Source organism: Aotus nancymaae, unplaced genomic scaffold, assembly GCF_030222135.1.
Source record: "Aotus nancymaae isolate 86718 unplaced genomic scaffold, 86718_ANA_hifiasm-v0.15.2.pri h1tg000106l, whole genome shotgun sequence".
Classification (NCBI taxonomy): Eukaryota; Metazoa; Chordata; class Mammalia; order Primates; family Aotidae; genus Aotus; species Aotus nancymaae.
The window spans coordinates 1,389,912-1,410,637 of NW_026988521.1; the positions used below are offsets into that span (position 1 = coordinate 1,389,912).

Below are 20,726 nucleotides of genomic sequence, written 5' to 3' on the forward strand. Positions count from 1 at the left end.
GGACTTCTCAACACTTTTGAGTGGACGGGAGGACGTCTGTGGGAATCTCAGAGTTGGCACTGAGGAGGAGCCTTCTGAGTGGGTGGAGGGTGGTGCCTGCCAGGCCCAAGCCTTCCTGTGGGTGGTCCCCACAGCCCCCCAAATGCCCTGTTCTGGGAGCGGCCCCTACAGCCCCCGCAGTGCCCTGTTCTGGGAGTGGCAGTTCTGCTGGCGGGGGGCACGGTGGTCTGCTCGTCCCAGTGTTCTACACTGCCATTGCCAACGGGAGCTTGGACTAGGCATGCCAGCCTCCTGGCACCCGGAGCCCACACTCTGCCCATGCATGTTACTGGACGGTCCTCGTGACTCCTGGTATGGTCCTGGGGAGCAGCACAGGATGCCGCATGTGGCACAAGACGCTCCTGTGTCCAGAATGGCCTGTATTTGTCGTCAGGGGCAGGGGAGGGAAGCTTCTTGGTGGAGGGGACAGGTTGAAGGATGAACGGCCGGGCCGGGCCACTTCCTCTGCCAGGAAGTGGGGACCCGGGAGGGTGTAGCCTCCTCCAGGAAGTCCTCTGTCTTGGAAAGTGATGCAGTTGGTTGCCTCATGCCGACTGGGGTCTGTCACAGATCCTGGCTTTTCCCAGGAGTTCTGGAGGCCCAGAGCCTGGGTGTGGCTCCCGGTTCATTGGGGAGGGGCCTGGGTGCTGCCCCCTCCTCCTGGCTGGGCTTCACCGGGCTAGGCTCTCATCTGGGGTTGCGGAAGTGAGCCAGGGTGGGGACACAGTCCTGGCTGGTGGGTCTGGGCCCGTTCCAGGTACAGGGCCCATATCCTCCCACTCTAGGAGGAGGGAGCTCCCTCTTCATAGCCATCTGGCTCTGGGAAGGGCCATCTGCTTCCAGGCTCCCTGGGGTCTCTTCCTGGCCTAAGACGGAGCCTGCAGCCTGGCCCAGAAGGTCCTCCCTCCCGCTGGGTCCGCAGGGGCCCGCCTAGGTCTCCAGCTTGCTGCTGTGCAGAGGGCGGGAGAGCAAAGGGGCCCCTGAAACAGTGGCAGAAAGTCCTGGCGCTGAGGGACGGGATTCCGCACTGGGCTGCAGCCCCCAGCCGCCATCACGGGGTGGGGTGGGCGATTGTTTCTCTGTAGGCCCAGGTGATGTGGAGGGGCGCCTGGGCTGCCACACAGACCCTGGGCTGGGTCGGGAACGGTGCCCGCCTCGCCCCCAGCTCAGGACCGCAAGAGCTTTGGCCCTGGACGCTCAGGGCGGCGGGAGGGGCAAGCCAGTCCTATGGTCTCAGGATACGGGGCTGGGGGAGGGTTTCCTGGCGTGAAAGGCTGTCCCGCGGCTGTAACCCCTTCGCCCGCGTCCCGCATCCTTCGGCGCCGCCCTCCCGGTCCTGGCCCACCCGGGACAAACAAGGCCTTGGCCGCGGAGCCGCCCTGCCGCGCAGCGCTCACGGGTCCTTTAGTCAATGTAGGAAAACGGAGACCTGCTGGGCGCGATCGAGGCGGGCCGATGCCCAGGGCGAAGCTGCACGTGTGCAACTGCGTGGCCGCCCCTTTTGCAGTGACCACCACGAGTGTCCCACGAACGGGCTGGCTGCCTTTACTACCAGCAACAACGACGGAGGCGGCCGCGCTGCGCACGCGAGTACCCACCTGGACCCACGCCCTTCCCGCGCGGGACGCGAACCCGCGGCTCCGGCGGCTCCGCCTGCGGTATCCGCCCGTAGGGGGCGCCCCCGCGCCTGCCTCAACCAGCTCGTTCCCGCGCCGCGGACGCGCGCGCGCTGCCTCACGCGACGGACGCCCCGGCTGCCGTCCGTCACCGCTCGCGTGCGTGCGCGTGCGTGCGGGTGCGGGCGTCGTGCGCGCGCGCTTCCGGGGGCCCAGAAAGCGGCGCTTGGAGCCTGAGGCGGCGGTGGTGAGGCGGCTCCCCGGCGGCTTCTCCGCGGCGGTGACGGCGACCGAGCTCCCCGCTTCCCGCTCCCCGCGCTTCTCCGCCCGGGCCCGCCAGCCGAGGCCGCTGCCCAGCGCCGGAAGATGCCGGCCGTGTCCAAGGGGGATGGGATGCGGGGCCTCGCGGTCTTCATCTCGGATATCCGCAACTGTGAGTGGCGGGGGCGGCGCGGGGCAGGGGCCGCAGGCGGGAACGGTCTGGGAGCGGGGGTGCAGGCTGGGATGCGGGGGCGCTCGGGCTCTGGGGGTACCAGGTCTCGGGGTGCGGGGTGGCGTTCAGGGTCTGGGGGTGCGGGGCGAGGTCCAGGTCTGGGGGTGCGGGGCGGGGCCTTGGGTCTGGGGGTGCGGGGTGGGGTCCAGGATCTGGGGGTGCGGGCGGCGCTCGGAGTCTTGGGGTGCCGAGTCTGGGGGTGCAGGCCAGGGTGCGGGGCGGGGCCCTGGGTCTGGGGGTGCGGGGCGGGGCCCTGGGTCTGGGGGTGTCGAGTCTGGGGGTGCAGGCCAGAGTGCGGGGCGGGGCGCTGGGTCTGGGGGTGCCGAGTCTGGGGGTGCAGACCAGGGCGCGGGGCGGGGCCCTGGGTCTAGGGGTGTCGAGTCTGGGGATGCAGGCCACGGTGAGGGGCTGGGTCCAGGGTCTGGGGGTGCGGGGCCTGGGGGTTCAGGGCACGGTCCTTGATCCACATGCGCACTCCCGGTCGCTGGGCTGCGCGGTGGCTGCGGCGCCACCAAGGGGGTTCCGGGCCCAGACGCCCCTCCCCAGCATGATGTCACCTCGGTCTTTCTAGTAGTGGAGCGTTTAACCCAGCGTTTCCCAAAACGGCATGGGTTTTAGCTTTGGGAGTAGAAATCTGGAAATCGGTGTCTTCCCAGGAAACAGTTTTGTGACCCGGGTTCTGGCGGCTTATTATCCCCTGGCTAGATCTCACCCACGACGATTAAAATGACTCATTCCCGGAGGGAATCCGGACACGAGCTGCTGTTGGGGTGTGGGTTGGCTGCTGCTGGCTGCTCCAGTCATGGACCTCCGTTCTAAGCCACATGCGTGTCCCCTCGGGGTGGAACCGAACCGTGAAACAGGCCAGGAAGGAAGGGGGTGCAGGGTGCAGGGTGCAGGGTGCAGGGTGGGCCGCCCGTCTACCAATTAATTTGACTTCTGTGTGCAGAACCTCCTCTTGGCTTTCAGAGGCTGCCCCCTTATATTTAAGGGAGAAAAAAAGCTAGTTTCCTGTCTGGCGTGTTGATTTTTTTCCTTGTTATGCACCAAATAGTTAATGATTTTCTTTTTTTTTTTTTTGAGACAGGGTCTTGCTCTGGCACCCAGGCTGGAGTGCAGTGGTGCCATCACGGTGCCCTCAACCGCCCCGGCTCAAGTGATCCTACCACCTCAGTCTCCCGAGTCGCTGGGACTGTAAGCCTGCACCACCACCACGCCTGGCTCATGCTCATGTTTTTTGTAGAGATGGGGTCTTGCTATGTTGCCCAGGCTGGTCTTGAACTCGTGAGCTTGAGTGATCCACCTGCCTTGGCCTCCTAAAGTTTTGGGGTTACAGGCATGAACCATGGCACCTTCATAATTTTTAATTTATATTTTGAGGAATTTTTGTGACCTTCCCTTTTTTCCTTAGACTGGGGGGGGGGTCAGGAGGATAGTCTGGTTCCGCCACACTCTGTGGAAGGGTAGAAGACCATCTAACCCTTCCCCCACTCTGCAGGAAAAAAAAAAAAAAAGCGTAGAGCCAGGTGTAGTGGCTCACACCTGAAGTCCTAGCACTTTGGGAGGGTGAGGCAGGTAGATCTTTTGAGCCCAGAAGTTTGACACCAGCCTGGGCAATGTGGTGAGACCCTGTCTCTACCAAAAAAATATGAAAATTAGCTGGGCGTGGTTGTGTGCATGCCTATAGTCCCAGCTACTTGGGAGGCTGAGATAGGAGGATCACTTGAGCCCAGGAAGTCAGGCTGCAGTGAGCTGAGATCGCGCCACTGTACTCCAGCCTGGGTGACAGAGTGAGACCCTGTCTCAAAAAAAAAAGAAAAAGGCTTAGAAAAACATTCTCAGATCAGCACTTTTGCAAGTAGCGTTTTTTTCTCTTCCTTCATTACATAATGAGACCGATAAACATTTTGTAAACCTGTGTATTACTTGTTAAGGGGACCCCTTGGAGAAAGGCTTAGCAGCCTTAAATGAGCTGTGATGTCTGTCTTTCCGTCTTTGAAGCAGGTTACATGAGGCAGGGCAGTGAGATAGAAAGCCATCGCCTCAGACAGCGGTCACTACTTGCTGGACATATGGTCTGTGCTAGGCTCCGTTTGACAGGAGGGGGCTGCCACAGTGAGCGCAGGACAGCCGCCTCCCTTATTTGAGGTTTCACCTTCTGAGGTATCAGTTACCTCTGGTTGACTGTGGTCTGAAAACAGGTAAGTGCAGTACAATAAGATATTTAGAGAGACCACATTTGTGTAACTCTTATCACAGTATGTCATTACACTTCTCTTTTATTATTGGCTGTTGTGAATCTCTTACTGTGCCTAATCTATACGTGCAACTTTTTCATAGGTACGTGTGGGAAATAGTCTGTATAGGATTTAGTATGATCCGAAGTTTCAGGCATCCACAGAGGGCCTTGGAACGTATCCCTGTGGATAAGAGGAAGCTGCTGTTCTCTTTAAATACTTGACTGTGTTGACCTGACTCCTCCAACTCAGCAGAGCTGACATTTGGGGCTGGATCATCCTTTATTGTGGGGACTGTTCAGTGCCTCTTGGGATGTTTACAGCAGCACCAGATGCCTCAGTTATGACAAGGAACAGTGTCTCCAGGCATTGACAGATGTCCCCTTAGGGCAAAGTTGTCCCCAGTCGGGAACCATGAGTGTAGCCCAGTGAATAAGATGGCCCTCTCCTGAAGGAGCTAGTGGAAGAAGGGGTGCTTAGTCCTAGCTGGGGGAGCCAGGTCTCTTGATTTTTTATTTATTTATTTATTTTTGAGACGGAGTCTTGCTCTGTCGCCCAGACTGGAGTGCAGTGGCGTGATCTCGGCTCATTGCAACCTCCATCTCGGGTTCAAGCGATTCTCTTGCCTCAGCTTCCCGAGTAGCTGGGACTACAGGCGCCCGCCACCATGCCTGGCTAATTTTTGTACTTTTAGTAGAGACAGGGTTTCACCGTGTTGGCCAGGCTGGTCTCGAACTCCTGACCTCACATGATCCATCCGCATCGACCTCCCAAAGTGCTGGGATTACAGGTGTGAGCCACCCCGCCCGGGCATCCGGGTCTCTTTAATATGACCCCTTTCTGGGATTCTTCTTTCCCATGTTGCTGTTGGATGGTCTCATCAGCCTCGGCTCTGTTCTCCTCTGGGTAGCGTCTTCAGCTTGTGGTGCTGTGTTTCACCAGTGTGGCTCTGTATCCCCTGCTGTCCTCTGGGGTGGGCTCTGCAAGATGTGGACCCTGTCTTGCTCATCACCTTTTTCCTCCTATGCTCTTCATGGCGAGTGTCTGGCATTCGAGGTGCGCCCAGTGAATGGATACATGAGCAAGCCAGAGAAGACCTCATACGGAAGGTGATTCTTGGGCTGGTTTTGTCCAATGGGCAATTCAGGCCGAAGACCCAAGGTATTTGAGGAACATGAAATAGTTAATGTGTATACGTATTAAATTAATTAATGCGGGCTGGTGCCTGGAGATGGGATTGGAGAGCTAGCCAGGGTTTGAGCTGATCTGAACTTGGCCTCCATGTCACAGGCAGAGGAGTCCCCACCTCCCCATCCCTGGCCAGCTCTGCTTTTGTGTCCTGTTTGCCTGTTGTGAGGGTGAATGATAGGAGGAGTCGGGCCCTGTGGAGAGAGGACTCCGCTGGCAGCCAAGGCTCTTGACCTTGACTCTGCCTCTCGCCCGCTGCATGAGTGGGAGCCACTAGCTGTGGAGCCTCAGTTTCCTCAGCTGACAGTTGAAGGGGTGGATTTCAAGTTGAGGTGTCATGAAAGCCTGTTTCAGCTCCAAATTTGCACCTCCCTTGTATCTTTCTGACTAGTTTCTTCAGTTTTCCTCCTTTAGCCTGGGCAACATAGTGAGACCCCTGTCTTTACAAAAGAGAAAAAGAATTAGCCAGGCGTGGTGGTGCACACCTGTGGTCCCAGTTACTCAGTGGTGGGCTGAGGTGAGAGCATTGTCTGAGCCCTGGAGGTTGAGGCTGCGGTGAGCTAGGATTGTGCCACTGCCCTCCAGCCTGGGCAGCCTGAGCAACAGATCGAAACCCTGCCTCAAAAAAAGTTTTTCCCTTTTAAGACCTTGTGCCAGGTATCTGAGGTAGTGGATGGGGAGCAAGTGGAGGCAGAGTTGAGGATGCTCCGTTTTCGCTTTGAGTAATCCCTCCCAGCAGACTGGCTTGGGGCATCACTCCTCCTGGAATAGACAGCGGTGAATATGCTCCAAGATTTGGAAAGTTGCCTTACGTCAAGCCATGCCCCTCAAAGCTGCAGCTTTTGTGGCTCAGGTGCTGCACTAACTTAATGTCTACTAAAATTAACTTCGTCCTTTCTGATGGACTTCAACTCAGGGCCACTGTATTTGGTCAAGATGAGTTCAGTGGATGGGAGTTAATAAACGGTTTCTTTTTAAAATTGGCATTAAAAAAATTCTAACCCTTTTATTTAGTCCCAGTTTTAGAATCTTGAGTTTGAAATAATTGCCGCTTTACCGGAAGTTGCAGAAAATGGACAGGGAGATCCCTGGCATTCTTCACCCCACCTTTTTTTTTAAGATGGAGGCCTGCTCTTGTCACCCAGGCTGGCTCACTGTAGCCTCTCTCTTTCAGGTTCAAGTGATTCTCCTGCCTCAGCCTCCTGAGGCTGGGATTACAGGCGCCTGCCACCGCACCTGGCTGATTTTTATATTTTTAGTGGAGACTGGGTTTCACCATGTTGGCCAGGCTGGTCTCAAACCCCTGACCTCAAGTGATTCACCCGCCTCAGCCTCCCAAAGTGTTGGGATTACAGGCGTGAGCCACCTTGCCTGGCCCACTCCACCTTTCTTAATGTGGACATCTTGTATAACTACAGGACACTTTTTAACACCAGGAAGCGGACACTGGTACACATCACCAGGCATATTCAGATTTTATGAGATTTACATGCACGTGTGTGTGTGTGTGTGTGTGTGTGTGTATGTGTATGTGTATGTGTGTGTGGTTCTATGCAGTTTCTATGCAGTTTTAGCACCTGTAGCTTTGTGAGATTCAGAAGTGTTCCATCGTCACAAAGCTTCTTGTAGCCGCACTCCTGAAACTGCTACTCTGTTCTCCATCTCTGTAATCTTGTGACCTCGAGGATGTCATGTAAATGGAATCACATCGTATGTGATCTCTTGAGATTGGCTTTTTTTCCCTCCGTACAGTCCCATCGAGGTCCATTCAGGCTGGCACATTGATTGGCATTGGGCAAAACATACCAAGAAAACAAAATAACTGCCATCGAGAAAATGGGATAACAGTTACCTGCTATTTTTTCAGTTATTTTGGAACTTCTGTTTGCTTTTACACAAATGATGTACTGCAGAGGAGAGTCGCATGTAACTTGGCTAATGCGTGTCTTTATGCATTGCTGTTGACATGCCAATGCTAGAGTATTGTCGGGGAGACACAGCACTGCTGGAGATGTCAGACACTGAGCATTGACTGTGAGGAAAGGGAAGAAGGGATGAGTCCTTGCTGTGAGACCCACCAGTCGGCCGGGAACACAACTTCAGGCAGGAAATGACCGTCTTTATTTCTCTACATGTGGCGCTGGTGCAATGTAAATGCTCGGAGGCGTTCTGTTTCATCCCCCCAGGTCCTCACATGAAGGGGAAGCAAATGGAGGGTTGTTACCAGCAAGATGGGGAAGGTGGATTTCCGTGGCCTTGAACAGAGTCATGCAGTTTTGCTGCAGGGTCCAGGATAACTTAAAGTAGTGATCAGCACTCCGATCCCTGTGGTCGGCATAAAACTTGGGTTTATGCCTTCCTTTTCCTTGTTTTTTGAGATGGAGTCTTGCTCTGTCGCCCAGGCTGGAGTGCAGTGGCGCGATCTTGTCTCACTTCAACCTCTGCCTCTTGGGTTCAAGTGATTCTTGTGCCACAGCCTCCTGAGTAGCTGGGATTGCAGGCGCCTACTACCATGCCCAGCTAATTTTTGTGGAGACGGGGTTTCACCATGTTGGTCAGGCTGGTCTCACACTCCTGGCCTCAAGTGATCCGCCTGTCTCGGCCTCCTAGAGTGCTGGGATTATAGGAGTGAGCCACCATACCTGGCCATTTCTGTTAACTTGAAATTAGATAACCTTTGAATTGTATTTCAGCATGGCTAAAGTTAAAAAAAATTTTATTTGTGAAATTCCAGTCATGGAGTTATAAATTAGACATGGAGAAATTGAACACTAAATTTTAAACTCTGCTTAAATGCCAGTATAAAACTTAAACATAGCGTGGGCGTGGTGGCTCATGCCTGTAATCCCAGCACTTTGGGAGTCCAAGGCGGGCGGATCACAAGGTCAGGGGTTTGAGAGCAGTCTGGCCAACATGGTGAAACCCCGTCTCTACTAAAAATACAAAAAATTAGCTGGCGTGGTGGTGAGCACCTGTAATCCTGGCTACTCGGGAGGTTGAGGCAGGAGAATCACTTGAATCTGGGAGGTGTAGGTTGCAGTGAGCCAAGATAGAACCACTGCAGTCCAGCCTGGGCTGGGTGACAGAGTGAGACTCCATCTCAAAAAGAAAAAAAAAAAAACAAAAAAAAACCCCCAAATTAAACATAAAGCTGTCGTGATCTTTGTGCGTAAGAGTGAAGGTCAGAATCAGAGTTGGTCAGTCTGCTTTTGCATTTCTTAAATAATCTTCACAGTTAAAAGCTCATTTTGTCTTTCCTGAAGTGCTGACTTTGAGAAAAGAATGCTCTTCTTGCATGTCTTCTTTTGCTTATGCATGATTTGTGTTCCTTGGAAGTCAGTGTAGGAAGTGTGTCAACGGCGGCTGTGGAGAGGGTCGGACTACTGAGGTGAGAGGAAGTGAGTCTTGTCTAGGTTGGGTTTTTCCTGCCGCGGTCAGTGGTCGCTGCCTCTAGGAAACACCTCAGTTGCTGTCACAGTGTTTCCATCGGGCTCCTCTGAAGGTTGGGATCACTTTCTTTTATGACAAGTTGAAGGGTCCTGGTGATGAACATACTTTGTGCCGGATACTTACTGTTACTTCTCTTTCCTCTTAAAATGACTTTCGCTCTGTTACTTTTGGCAACAATCTGTGTCAGGATTTTGTAGTCGAAGAGTTCCTGGAAAGGCTGTCATTAAGGCTGGATTAAATGGCATTTCCTTGGCCCTTAAAAAAATGAAATAAGGGCTGGGCACGGTGGCTCATACCTGTAATCCTAGCACTTTGGGAGGCCGAGGCAGGCGGATCACTTGAGGTCAGAAGTTTGAGATCAGCCTGACCAATGTGGTGAAACCCGTCTCTACTGAAAATACAAAATTAGCCGGACGTGGTGGCGAATGCCTGTAATCCCAGCTACTTGGGAGGCTGAGGCAGAAGAGTTACTTGAACCCGGGAAGTGGAGGTTGTGGTGAGCCGAGATTGTGCCACTGCACTCCAGCCTGGGCGATAAGAGTGAAACTCCATCTGAAAAAAAAAAAAAAAAATCAAATGAAGTCAGATCAGAGGGGAAGACCAGAGTCTGGTGTAGAAAATGATATTTTGGGGCGATTTTGCTCTCATGTGAGTGAAGAGTTTGAGTACGTGGTGCAAGCTTCTGGGCGGAAGGGGCTGTGGGTCCGTGGGAACCTACACTCTGTTTTGCAGATTCTTGAGCATGGGGCCATCCTCCCTTAGCTCAAATCTCAGTTTACACCTTTCTAAAAACCAGAAGTCTTTTTGTAAGTCTGCGGTAAACTCATTTGGCAAAAACACTGGCCCCACGCTGCCATGAGGCTCTGCGTGGCCCTCGTCCTGTGGATGTTTTCGGGTCTCCTGTAGATGGTGCCTGTGCTTACAGGACACTGCCCCACCTGCGGCAGTGCCGTGCCCGGTGCCTCCTACCACAATCTGAGCCCCGTGCCTCCTCCCACAGTCTGTGCCCCGTGCCTCCTCCCACAGTCTGTGCCCCGTGCCTCCTCCCACAGTCTGAGCCCCGTGCCTCCTCCCACAGTCTGTGCCCCGTGCCTCCTCCCACAGTCTGTGCCCCGTGCCTCCTCCCACAGTCTGAGCCCTGTGCCTCCTCCCACAGTCTGAGCCCTGTGCCTCCTCCCACAGTCTGTGTCCTGTGCCTCCTCCCACAGTCTGTGCCCTGTGCCTCCTCCCACAGTCTGTGCCCTGTGCCTCCTCCCACAGTCTGAGCCCTGTGCCTCCTCCCACAGTCTGTGCCCTGTGCCTCCTCCCACAGTCTGAGCCCTGTGCCTCCTCCCACAGTCTGTGCCCTGTGCCTCCTCCCACACTCTGTGCCCTGTGCCTCCTCCCACAGTCTGAGCCCTGTGCCTCCTCCCAGTCTGAGCGGTGCTGAATTCTGGAATGAATTTGCCCTTAGCTTTTGGAGAAGTGATGGCAGACCTGGGCCTATAAGGTGAGATGATGTGGGGTTCAGAGAAGCAGAGCCCATCTGCTCCGCCTGAAGAGCTTGCAGACAAGTGGGGAGCTGAGTTCTCTGTGTCCTCCTGCGTTCAGGACTGTGCGCGGGGGGAGGAGGCTGTCACGGTGGGCAGGTGGTGCGTGTTTGGGAGTTGTTTCCTGACTGGAGGCAGGGAGGTTGCAGAGGGAAGGCCAAGGGATGTCGTAGAGGCCCACGAGGTGCTCGGATGGGGGCGGAAGGCAAATTCCAAGTGAGACCCTGGAGCGCGTCATGTCCGTGGGTGGCCTTGTTGAACCGGCGTTCTTTTTTCTCTTAAATGTGTCTGGCGCAGTCCCTCCTCCTCCACACCTAGTGTGGTAAGACAGACCTGGCACGAATGGGAATGTCCCTCCTCCCGTGGCATTCTCTGCCAGCGCCCATCAGCTCACAGCTGGCCTGCTTTAAGTCACACCGGAGTTCGGTATTGAAACTACAAGTTCAGGAGTTAGAAGTTAGATGACTTTCTGTCAGCTTCCAATGCTGGATGGAGTAAGTTAAATAACTTTTGCTTCGGTTTAAAAAAAAAATGGAATGACACTCACTTAAGAAAGCAGAAATGGGCCGGGTGTGATGCTCACACCTGTCATCTCAGCACTGTGGGAGCTGAGGCGGGCGGATCACACCTGTAATCCCAGCACTGTTGGAGGCTGAGGCTGGCGGCTCACACCTGTCATCCCAGCACTGTGGGAACTGAGGCGGGCGGATCACGCCTGTAATCCCAGCACTGTGGGAACTGAGGCGGGCGGATCACACATGTAATCCCAGCACTGTGGGAGGCCGAGGCGGGTGGATCATGCCTGTCATCCCAGCAGTGTGGGAACTGAGGCGGGCGGATCACGCCTGTAATCCCAGCACTGTGGGAACTGAGTCGGGCGGATCACACATGTAATCCCAGAACTGTGGGAACTGAGGCGGGTGGATCACACATGTAATCCCAGCACTGTGGGAGGCTGAGGTGGGCGGATCACACATGTAATCCCAGCACTGTGGGAGGCCAAGGCGAGTGGATCACGCCTGTCATCCCAGCACTGTGGGAGCTGAGGCAGGTGGATCACCTGAGGTCAGGAGTTCAAGACAAGCCTGGCCAACATAGTGAAATGCCATCTCTACTAAAAATACAGAAATCAGCTGGGTGTAGTGGGGCAGGCCTGTAGTGTCAGCTACTTGGGAGGCTGAGGTAGGAGAAGTGCTTGAACCCAGGAGGCAGAGGTTGCAGTGAGTCGAGATTGTGCCACTGCACTCCATCCTGGGTGACAAAGTGAGACTCTCTCAAAAACAAAAGCAAAAAACAAAGAAAACCCAGAAATGAACAGTTTTTACCAGGCCACATGATGTCTCAGACTTCCATGATAAAACCACATTTGCTGATTCTGGCAGTGTGTTCCTTCTTCAGAACCTTCCTGACTTTGGCGTGAGAGTGAGGTGGTTGAAATGCCCTGAAAAGCAGTTTTGTTGCAAGAGAATTTCTGGGTGGGTGGATGGGTTCAGGTGGGTGTCCCACGTAGAAGTGGGGGCTGAGGCTGTGTGGTACGAAGAGCTCTGTGCTCGAGCCGGGCTTGTGAGGGTCTGGCCAGGATGCATAGAATACGTAACGTGAGTAGGAAGCAGCCCTGTTTTGAAATCGTGCCCTGGAGACTGGAACCAGGAAGAGGACCCAGCAGAGTGTGAAGCAGTGGGGTGCCCCACACCAGGAGGGAGAGGCGAGTCCGGTGACTCGGGGGCGCCCCAGGAGCTGGGCTGACCTGGAGACACAGAGAGCATGTAACCACGCTTCCACATTTCAGACAGCGCTTTCTGCTGGCTCTGCACGCTTTTTCCCAGGGCATGGTTGGCAAAGGGAACTTGTCTCTCCTGTTTGGTTGATTATTTTTTCTTTTTTAAGACAGAGTTTCGCTCTTGTTACCCAGGCTGGAGTGCAATGGCGCGATCTCGGCTCACCGCAACCTCCGTCTCCTGGGTTCAAGCAATTCTCCTGCCTCAGCCTCCCGAGTAGCTGGGACTACAGGCGTGCGCCACCATGCCCAGCTAATTTTTGTATTTTTGAGACGGGGTTTCACCATGTTGACCAGGATGGTCTTGATCTCTTGACCTCGTGATCCACCTGTCTCAGCCTCCTAAAGTGCTGGGATTATAGGCGTGAGCCACCATGCCTGGCCGGTTGATTCTTGATTTTAAACTTTGGTTGCCTGTTGGAGCCCGTGCTTACCTGGTAGCTGGAGTGTGGAATGGGGTACCCAGGCTTTTGTGGGCTGGGAAGGTAGCAGGAGCACCAAGTGCAGGGTGGGCTGAGGGGCTGCTGGGTGCTGCGGGGTTCTAGGGGGATGGTGTGCCCACAGCTGCCGCGTGCCCCTGAGGCTGGGGAAGTCCTGGCTCCTCTGCCAGGTTCTTTCTGCCCCATGTAGCTCCCTCAGCCCCAATACCTCAGGAGACTCCAGGTCAAGTGGCTGACCTACTGCCAGATGCGTTCCCTTAGGTACAACATGTGGAGCCGGTGTTTTGAGGCAGATCCTGCTTCTGCTCTCTTTTTTCACTGGTGGTCAGGTCGAGGTGACACGTGCCTGTTGCAATGGCGTGATCTCTGCTCACTGCAACCTCTGCCTCCCGGGTTCAAGCGATTCTTCTGCCTTAGCCTCCCAAGTAGCTGGGATTACAGGCACGCGCCACCATGCCCAGCTAATTTTTTGTATTTTAGTAAAGACTGGGTTTCACCATGTTGGCCAGAATGATCTCAATCTCCTGACCTTGTGATCCACCTGCCTCAACCTCCCAAAGTGCTGGGATTACAGATGTGAGCCACTATGCCCGGCTCTTTTCCACTTTTCAATTTTTTTTTTTTTTTTTGAGATGGAGTCTTGCTCTGTTGTCAGGCTGCAGTGCAGTGGCAAGATCTCAGCTCACCGCAGCCTCTGTCTCCTGGGTTCAAGTGATTCCCCTGCCTCAGCCTCCTGAGTAGCTGGGACTACAGGCGCACGCCACCATGCCTGGCTAATTTTCTGTATTTTAGTAGAGACGGGGTTTCATCATGACCAGGATGGTTTTGATCTCCTGACCTCATGATTTGCCGGCCTCGGCCTCCCAAAGTGCTGGGATTACAGGCATGAGCCATCACACCTGCCCCCACTTTTCAATTTTTTATATTTATTTTTATTTTTAAAATTCAGAGACAGAGTCTCACTATGTTGTGCAGGATGGTCTCGAACTCTGTGGCTCAAATGATTCTGTCCGATCAGCCTCCCCAGAGTGCTGGGGTTTACAGTGTGAGCCACTGTGCCCAGCCCTTTCCCACCTTTTAAAATTGTAGCCTTGTTGAGAGCCTGGCAACTTCATCTTTGCCTGAAATTCAGACTCAGAGTTGTGAAGGTTTTGCGTTCATCTCTGCCCTTGGCTTCAGTATACTCCCTATTCACCTTTCTTCCCACCCACCCTAAGCTTTGGTGTCTGTCTACAGGTTTGTTTAAAAGTGTAGAAACCAACAGCCAACATGGGGCACCTGGTTTTTGTTTTGCATTGTAGGGTGTTTTTCTTACCTTTAAAATCCCTCTGATGGCAGCACGGGGGTGTCATGAGGATTAGTTACTGAGCTCCTCAGGGCAGGCGGTACTGCATTAGGGTTTACGTTTTGCTTTCTCTGTGGACCGCCTTCATGTAACGTAGCTCAACTAGCAAGTACGTGTTTCTTTTTTTTTTTTTTTGGAAGCGGAGTCTCGCTCTGTCGCCCAGGCTGGAGTGCAGTGGCGCGATCTCAGCTCACTTCAACCTCTGGCTCCCAGGTTCACGCAGTTCTCCTGCCTCAGCCTCCCAAGTAGCTGGGATTACAGGCATGTGCCTCCACACCCGGCTAATATTTTGTATTTTTAGTAGAGATGAGGTTTCACCATGTTGGCCAGGCTGGTCTCGAACTCCTGACCTCAAGTGATCTCCCTGCCTCGGCCTCCCTAAGTGCTGAGATTACAGGCGTGAGCCACTGCGCCCGGCCCAAGTATGTGTTTCTATTACAAAGTTTTTTTTTCTAGACCGAATCTTGCTCTGTTGCCCGGGCTGAAGTGCAGTGGCATGATCTTGGCTCACTACAACCTCCGCCTCCTGGGTTCAGTGATTCTCCTGCCTCAGCCTCCCAAGTAGCTGGGATTACAGATGTGCACCACCACACCTGGCTAATTTTTGTATGTTTAGTAGAGACAGGGTTTCACCATGTTGGCCAGGCTGGTCTCGAACTCCTGACCTCAAGTTATCCACCTGCCTCAGCCTTCCAGAGTGCTGGGATTACAGGCGTAAGCCACTGTGGCCAGCCAGTTTATTTATTTATTTTAGTTTTTGACACTGAGTCTTGCTCTGTTGCCCAGGCTGGAGTGCAGCGGCGCGATCTCAGCTCACTACAGCCTCCGCCTCCCAGGTTCAAGCAGTTCTCCTGCCTCAGCCTCCCCAGTAGCTGGGATTACAGGTGCATGTCACCATGCCCAGCTAATTTTTGTATTTTTAGTAGAGGCAGGGTTTCACTACATTAGTCAGGCTGGTCTCAAATTCCTGACCTCAGGTGATCCGCCCACCTCTGCCTCCCATAGTGCTGGGATGACAGGCATGAACCCCATGCCCCGCCTTGCATATCTTTTAATATTCTTGAGCTTTGTTCTGGGACGCAACTAAGTTATTTGGGAACAGTGTGGTTCCTGTAAGGCAGCACCCCTGCAGCCTGTTTTCTGGGGCCCGTTGTATCCCGCTGGAGGCAGTGTTTCCCACTCTGGAGGCCTGTGTTGGGTGCGGTTTTTCCTTCTGGCTGCTGGGCCCTGTGCTCCTGCCAGGGGCTTCTCTCTCCTCTTTCTGGTGACTCCCTTCTCCTTGAGGGAGTTTCCTTCCTTTATTTTTATTGATTACTTGATTGATTGAGATGGAGTCTCACTTTGTTGCCCAGGCTGAAGTGCAGTGGCGCGATCTCAGCTCACTGCAACCTCTGCCTCCCAGGTTCGAGTGATTCTCCTGACTCAGCTTCCCAAGTAGTGGGTATTACAGGTGCCTGCCACCATGCCCAGCTAATTTTTGGATCTTGAGTAGAGACGTGGTTTCACTATGTTGGCCAGGCTGGTCTCGAACTCCTGACTTCAGGTGATCTGCCCGCCTCAGCCTCCGTGAGTGCTGGGATGACAGGCTTGAGCCACCACGCCCGGCCTGTTGTTATTTACCGTCAACTACAGCAGCGCCATTGTCAGTCTCCAGAAAGAGGCCTTCTATGCAGTGAGTGGATGTCAGGTCTCTGCCGTCTTCTCAAGTATGCTTTAGATGGTATCTTTCAAAAGTTCACTTCTGGGGCCTGGCAAGGTGGTTCGTGCCTGTAATTCCAGGACTTTGGGAGGCTGAGGTGGGAGGATCTCTTCAGCCCAGGAGGTCGAGGCTGCAGTGAGCTGTATTTGCGCCATTGTGCCTCAGCCTGGGCAACAGGATGAGACCCTCTCAAAACGACAGCAACAAATTCACGTTGGCCTACAGTTGGGCAAAACCATCAAACACAAGCCAGAGCTGGAGTTTGAACTGCACCAGTTTGCCCTGAGATGCTTGTCTGCCACCTTCTGCCTGTTTGCCCTCAGCCAGGGCATGCTTCCGCCTGGAGGGAGCGGTCTCATTTAAAAACAAGAAACAAAACACGTGCTTGTTGGTCTGTCTTTCCTGCGACTTCTCCTACGTCTTTGCATCTGGGGAGTCACTGGGGCGTTGCCTTGTGATGGTGACAGACCCTCTGTTGGGGCCTCGTGCCTTGGTTGCCTGTGTGCTGGCACTGCGTGAGGCCGGCCTTTCCTCCCTGATGCTACCTTGGCCGCACCCACCCTCCCTGCGGCTTCTCCCGTTGCCTTAAGTCCCTGCCAAACACCTGTGCGATATTAAGATTTTACTGATTTTGAAGTTATTTTTATCCTGGTAACCCCTCGTAGTTTATTTTCGTGTTAGATGGGTGTCCAGCATCGTTCCCCACATTGATTACCACATGTGTTCCGGAACATCGAGGAGGGAATGGTTTTTTCCTCCCTGCAGTACAGCATCACTGTATTCTCAAATGCCGGTGTGTTTTTACAGGCTGTTTCTCTGCTTTCTAGTCTGTTCCATGAAGATGCTGATTTGTTTATTTTTAGTTAATAGGAAGTAACAGGGCAGGTCTTCCCAATAGCATTCATTTTTGTGATTTTCTCATCTAGGCTCATCCTTACTTAGGTGTTTTGAAACATTTAAAAAAGTTAAAGAATATAGTTTAAGAAGTTAATTGTAAAACATTGGCTGGGCACGGTGGCTGACACCTGTAATCCCAGCGCTTTGGGAGGCTGAGGTGGGCGGATCACTTGAGATCAGGAGTCAAGACCAGCCTGACTAACATGGCGAAACCCTATCTCTACTAAAAATACAAAAATTAGCTGGGCGTGGTGGTGGGCACCTGTTATCCCAGCTACTTGGGAGGCTGAGGCAGGAGAATCACTTAAACCCAGGAGGCGGAAGTTTCAGTGGGCAGAGATTGTGCCACTGCACTCCAGCCTGGGCAATAGAGCAAGACTCCCATCTCAAAAAAAAAAAATTACCCGTCTTGTCCACATTTCTAAACTTGAGTCAATTATTTTCATTTTATAGCTGTTTCTTCTTAAAAATTTACTTTAAAAATGATTGTTTATCAAGTCTCAGTTACATGTCCCTACTATTTATGGGCGTTCTTTCCACCTTTTAGTCATTACATAGTGACTTTTTTTTTTTTTGAGATGGAGTTTCACTCTTGTTGCCCATGCTAGAATGCAGTGGTGCGATCTCTGCTCACTGCACCTCTGCCTCTCAGGTTCAAGTGATTCTCCTGCATCAGCCTCCCAAGTAGCTGGACTTACAGTCACCTGCCATCACTCCTGGCTAATTTTTTGTATTTTTAGTAGAGTTGGGGTTTCACCATGTTGGCCAGGCCAGTCTTGAACCCCTGACCTCAAGTGATCCACCCGCCTTGGCCTCCCAAAGTGCGGGGTTACAGGAGTCAGCCACTGTGCCTGGCTTATTTATTGATGTCTTACTGTAGAAGATGAGTCTTTAACTCTTACTCAAGTTTCTGTTCTGTACTTGTATATGTGTAATATTTTACCTGATTAATGACTATTTAATGTCTGAAAATACTGTTCTCAGCTGAGAATAACAGTTCAACTTTTGGTTCAATTTTTAATTTTTAAGAATTAACCATTGCCTTTCGTTTTGCTTACTTTTTTTTTTTTGTGACAGCTCTGTCACCCAGGCTGGAGTGCAGTGGTGCCATCTTGGCTCACTGAAACCTCCGCCTCCTGGTTTTAAGCGATTCTCCTGCCTCAGCCTCCCAAGTAGTTGGGACTATAGGTGTGTGCCACCTGCCCTGCTAATTTTTGTGTTTTTTGTAGAGACCAGGTTTTGCCATGTTGGCCGGGCTGGTCTTGAACTCCTGACCTTAAGTGATCCACCCACCTCGGCCTTCCACAGTGCTGGAATTACAGGGGTGAGCCACCAGGGCAGCCAGTGTCTGAAATTTTAAGGCAATGTGCCCAAGTGTGGCATTTGGTGGCCTTATTCAATCTGGACACGCATGTTTTTTGGGTTAGTGGTAAATGTTCTTGTTTTATTTTTTGGCTAACCTCTTCTGTTCATTTCCCTTTCTCTTGTCTCAGTGTTTCTCTGTGAGAGTTGAAATGGTGCCTCCTGGTGTCTGTTTTCCTGCCCCTCTGTCTCTCGAGTCTGTTTCCACCACTCTCAAGTTTGTCTTCTAGTCCTTCTTTTGCATTTTTAATTGCTGCTGTCACTGTTATAGTTTGAGAGCTTTCTTATGACCCTAGTGCCCCTTCTTGGGTGGCATCTGTTTCTTCGAGCTGGCTTTTGTCTCGCCTGTGTCAAGGTGTTTCCTTTGGCATTTCCTTCTGGGCATTGTCTCAGTGCATTGATTGCCTCTTGTGTAGGTTTGTTTGGTCTTTGGCCCATGCTGTGAGGCTCCGAGCCCTCACTCCGTGCTTGGTGGCTGGTGGCTGTCCACCTATGTTTGGCAGGGGCCTTCGCTGCAGGGTGAGGTCTGAGGGGGAGCCTGAATGCCAGTTCAGTTCTTCCTCAGGACTCTACTCTCTTCTCTTGCTTGGTGAGCAGGTGGGTGTGGTGAGCCTGGCTGCCGTTATTCTGGGATGGGGCATCTCACCCCTCTGGGAGCCTGTCACTGGGCTGTGCTGCTCTCTCTGGGGCCCCTTGCCCCACGCTTACTAGAGCTCAGAGCTTCTGCGTTCTCACCTTTCCAGCTTGTCGTTTGCTGGGATGGTGGCCAAGGGGCCTGCCTGGCTACAGGGTCTTGCGGAAGGGATCTGCTGCTCCCTGTACAGACTTGAAGCCTGTCCTCCTGACATCAGTCTCCTGAGGTTCCTGGCACCTTTCATTCCCAAGTCTTTGGGTTCTCTGTTCGAGACGGTTTGCTTCTTACTTGTGTTCCCTCCTGCAAGTAGCTGGGTGTGGCCTGCTCTCCTTGGCTGAGTCAGTGATTGCTTGACCATTGCTTTGCAGTGTCTAAAATTGTGATAACTCCATTGTCCTCGATGACTGACTGTTTATACACTCATGCCCCCCTACCCCCATTTATGACTTTAATCAACTCTTGATTTATCACTGCTTGAGAGAAGGCCTTGGGGAGGAATAATTTGACTTTATGTAATTTTTATTTTTTTAGATATGGGGTCTTATTGTGTTGCCCAGGCTGGTCTTGAACTCCTGGCCTCAAGTGATTCTCTTGCCTCAGCCTCCCAAAGTGCTGGGATTACAGGTATGAGCCACCATGTCTGGCCGCTTTCTTTCTTTTTTTTTTTTCAGATGGAGTCTCGCTCTGTTGCCCAGGCTGCAGTGCAGTGGTGTGATCTTGGCTCACTGCAAACTCTGCCTCCCAGGTTCAAGCGATTGCCCCACTTCAGCCTTTTGAGTAGCTGGGATTACAGGTGCTCACCACCACACCTGGCTAATTTTTACATTTTTAGTAGACACAGCGTTTTACCATGTGGGCTAGGCTGGTCCTGAACTCCTGACCTTCGGTGATCTGCCCACCTCAGCCTCCCAAAGTGGGATTACAGGGGATTACAGGCATGAGCCACTAATAATACCTGACCTTTTATTAAATCAGAATTGGGCAGGTGGTTCTGAGAACTCGTGTGACGTGTATTTCTAAGTAGAATTTTAAGTAGAATGGTGACTCGGCATTTATTCGTTGTCTGGAGTAAGCAGGTAGGAAGGACCTTGTCCCCCATTCAGGGGAACGAACGGTGCGGTGTGTCCTTTGGAAACCTACGTGGGATTACTGTGTAGTGCTCTGAAACCCAGAAATCAAAGGAAAGGCGTGGGGCGACTGAGTGACCTTTGTTTCTTGCTGGCAATAGAATATAGTATATTGGTAATGATGAGTCAGTCCAGGGGAGTTTGAATACCCGACTTTGCCAAATATATTTGTTTAAACCCGAACTGAAATATTTCTTCCTCATTTATTTTTTTGATGGCTTTAAAAAATAATTTCAGCCTTTATTTTTGATTCCGGGGGTTCATGTGCAGGTTTGTGACGTGGCATATTGTGTGACGCTGAGGCACTGTATATCATGGTGGAGGGTAAAAGGAGACTCCCTTACGTTGGGTGTCCCTGAGATACCTCTCTGCAAAAGTGACATTTCAGCTGGGTCCTGGTATCTACCCACTCGCGTGCAAGCTCCACGTGAACGTGAAGTGGCTCTATTCCCTGCCATAGTCCCAGAATCCTGGAAGTGCCTAGCACTGTAGCAGGCACTCAATAAATACTCGGCAAGAAGAAATGGCCTGCAGACAGCAGGTGCCCAGCAATGCAGGTATTCACCACAGATGCCACCTGGAGATGGCAGGTGCCCAGCAATGCGGGTACTCACAGATGCCACCTGCAGATGGCAGGTGCCCAGCAATGCGGGTACTCACCACAGATGCCACCTGCAGATGGCAGGTGCCCAGCAATGCAAGTACTCACCACAGATGCCACCTGCAGACGGCAAGTGCCCAGCAGTGTGGGTACTCACCACAGATGCCACTTGCAGACAGCAGGTGCCCAGCCATGCAGGTATTCACCACAGATGTCACCTGCAGATGGCAGGTGCTCAGCAATGCAGGTATTCACAGATGCCACCTGCAGATAGCAGGTGCCCAGCAATGCG

The 20,726-nt window shown here is 52.8% G+C and overlaps 1 protein-coding gene across 3 annotated transcripts in view; it reads left to right on the top strand.

Moving 5' to 3' along the window:
* The first annotated feature begins 2,008 nt into the window (after positions 1–2,008).
* The window catches only part of AP2A2 (adaptor related protein complex 2 subunit alpha 2), a 74,114-nt gene continuing 55,396 nt past the window's right edge, over positions 2,009–20,726 (top strand). For 2 of the 3 annotated variants that reach the window (XM_064370289.1, XM_064370290.1), the window contains exon 1: positions 2,009–2,088. In XM_064370289.1, coding sequence (XP_064226359.1) covers positions 2,022–2,088 — 67 coding nt within the window. In that variant the 5' untranslated portion in view covers positions 2,009–2,021. Of the gene's footprint in view, positions 2,089–5,234; positions 5,547–20,726 lie in introns of those variants that run through there. The other variant, XM_064370291.1, reaches the window with a different exon arrangement.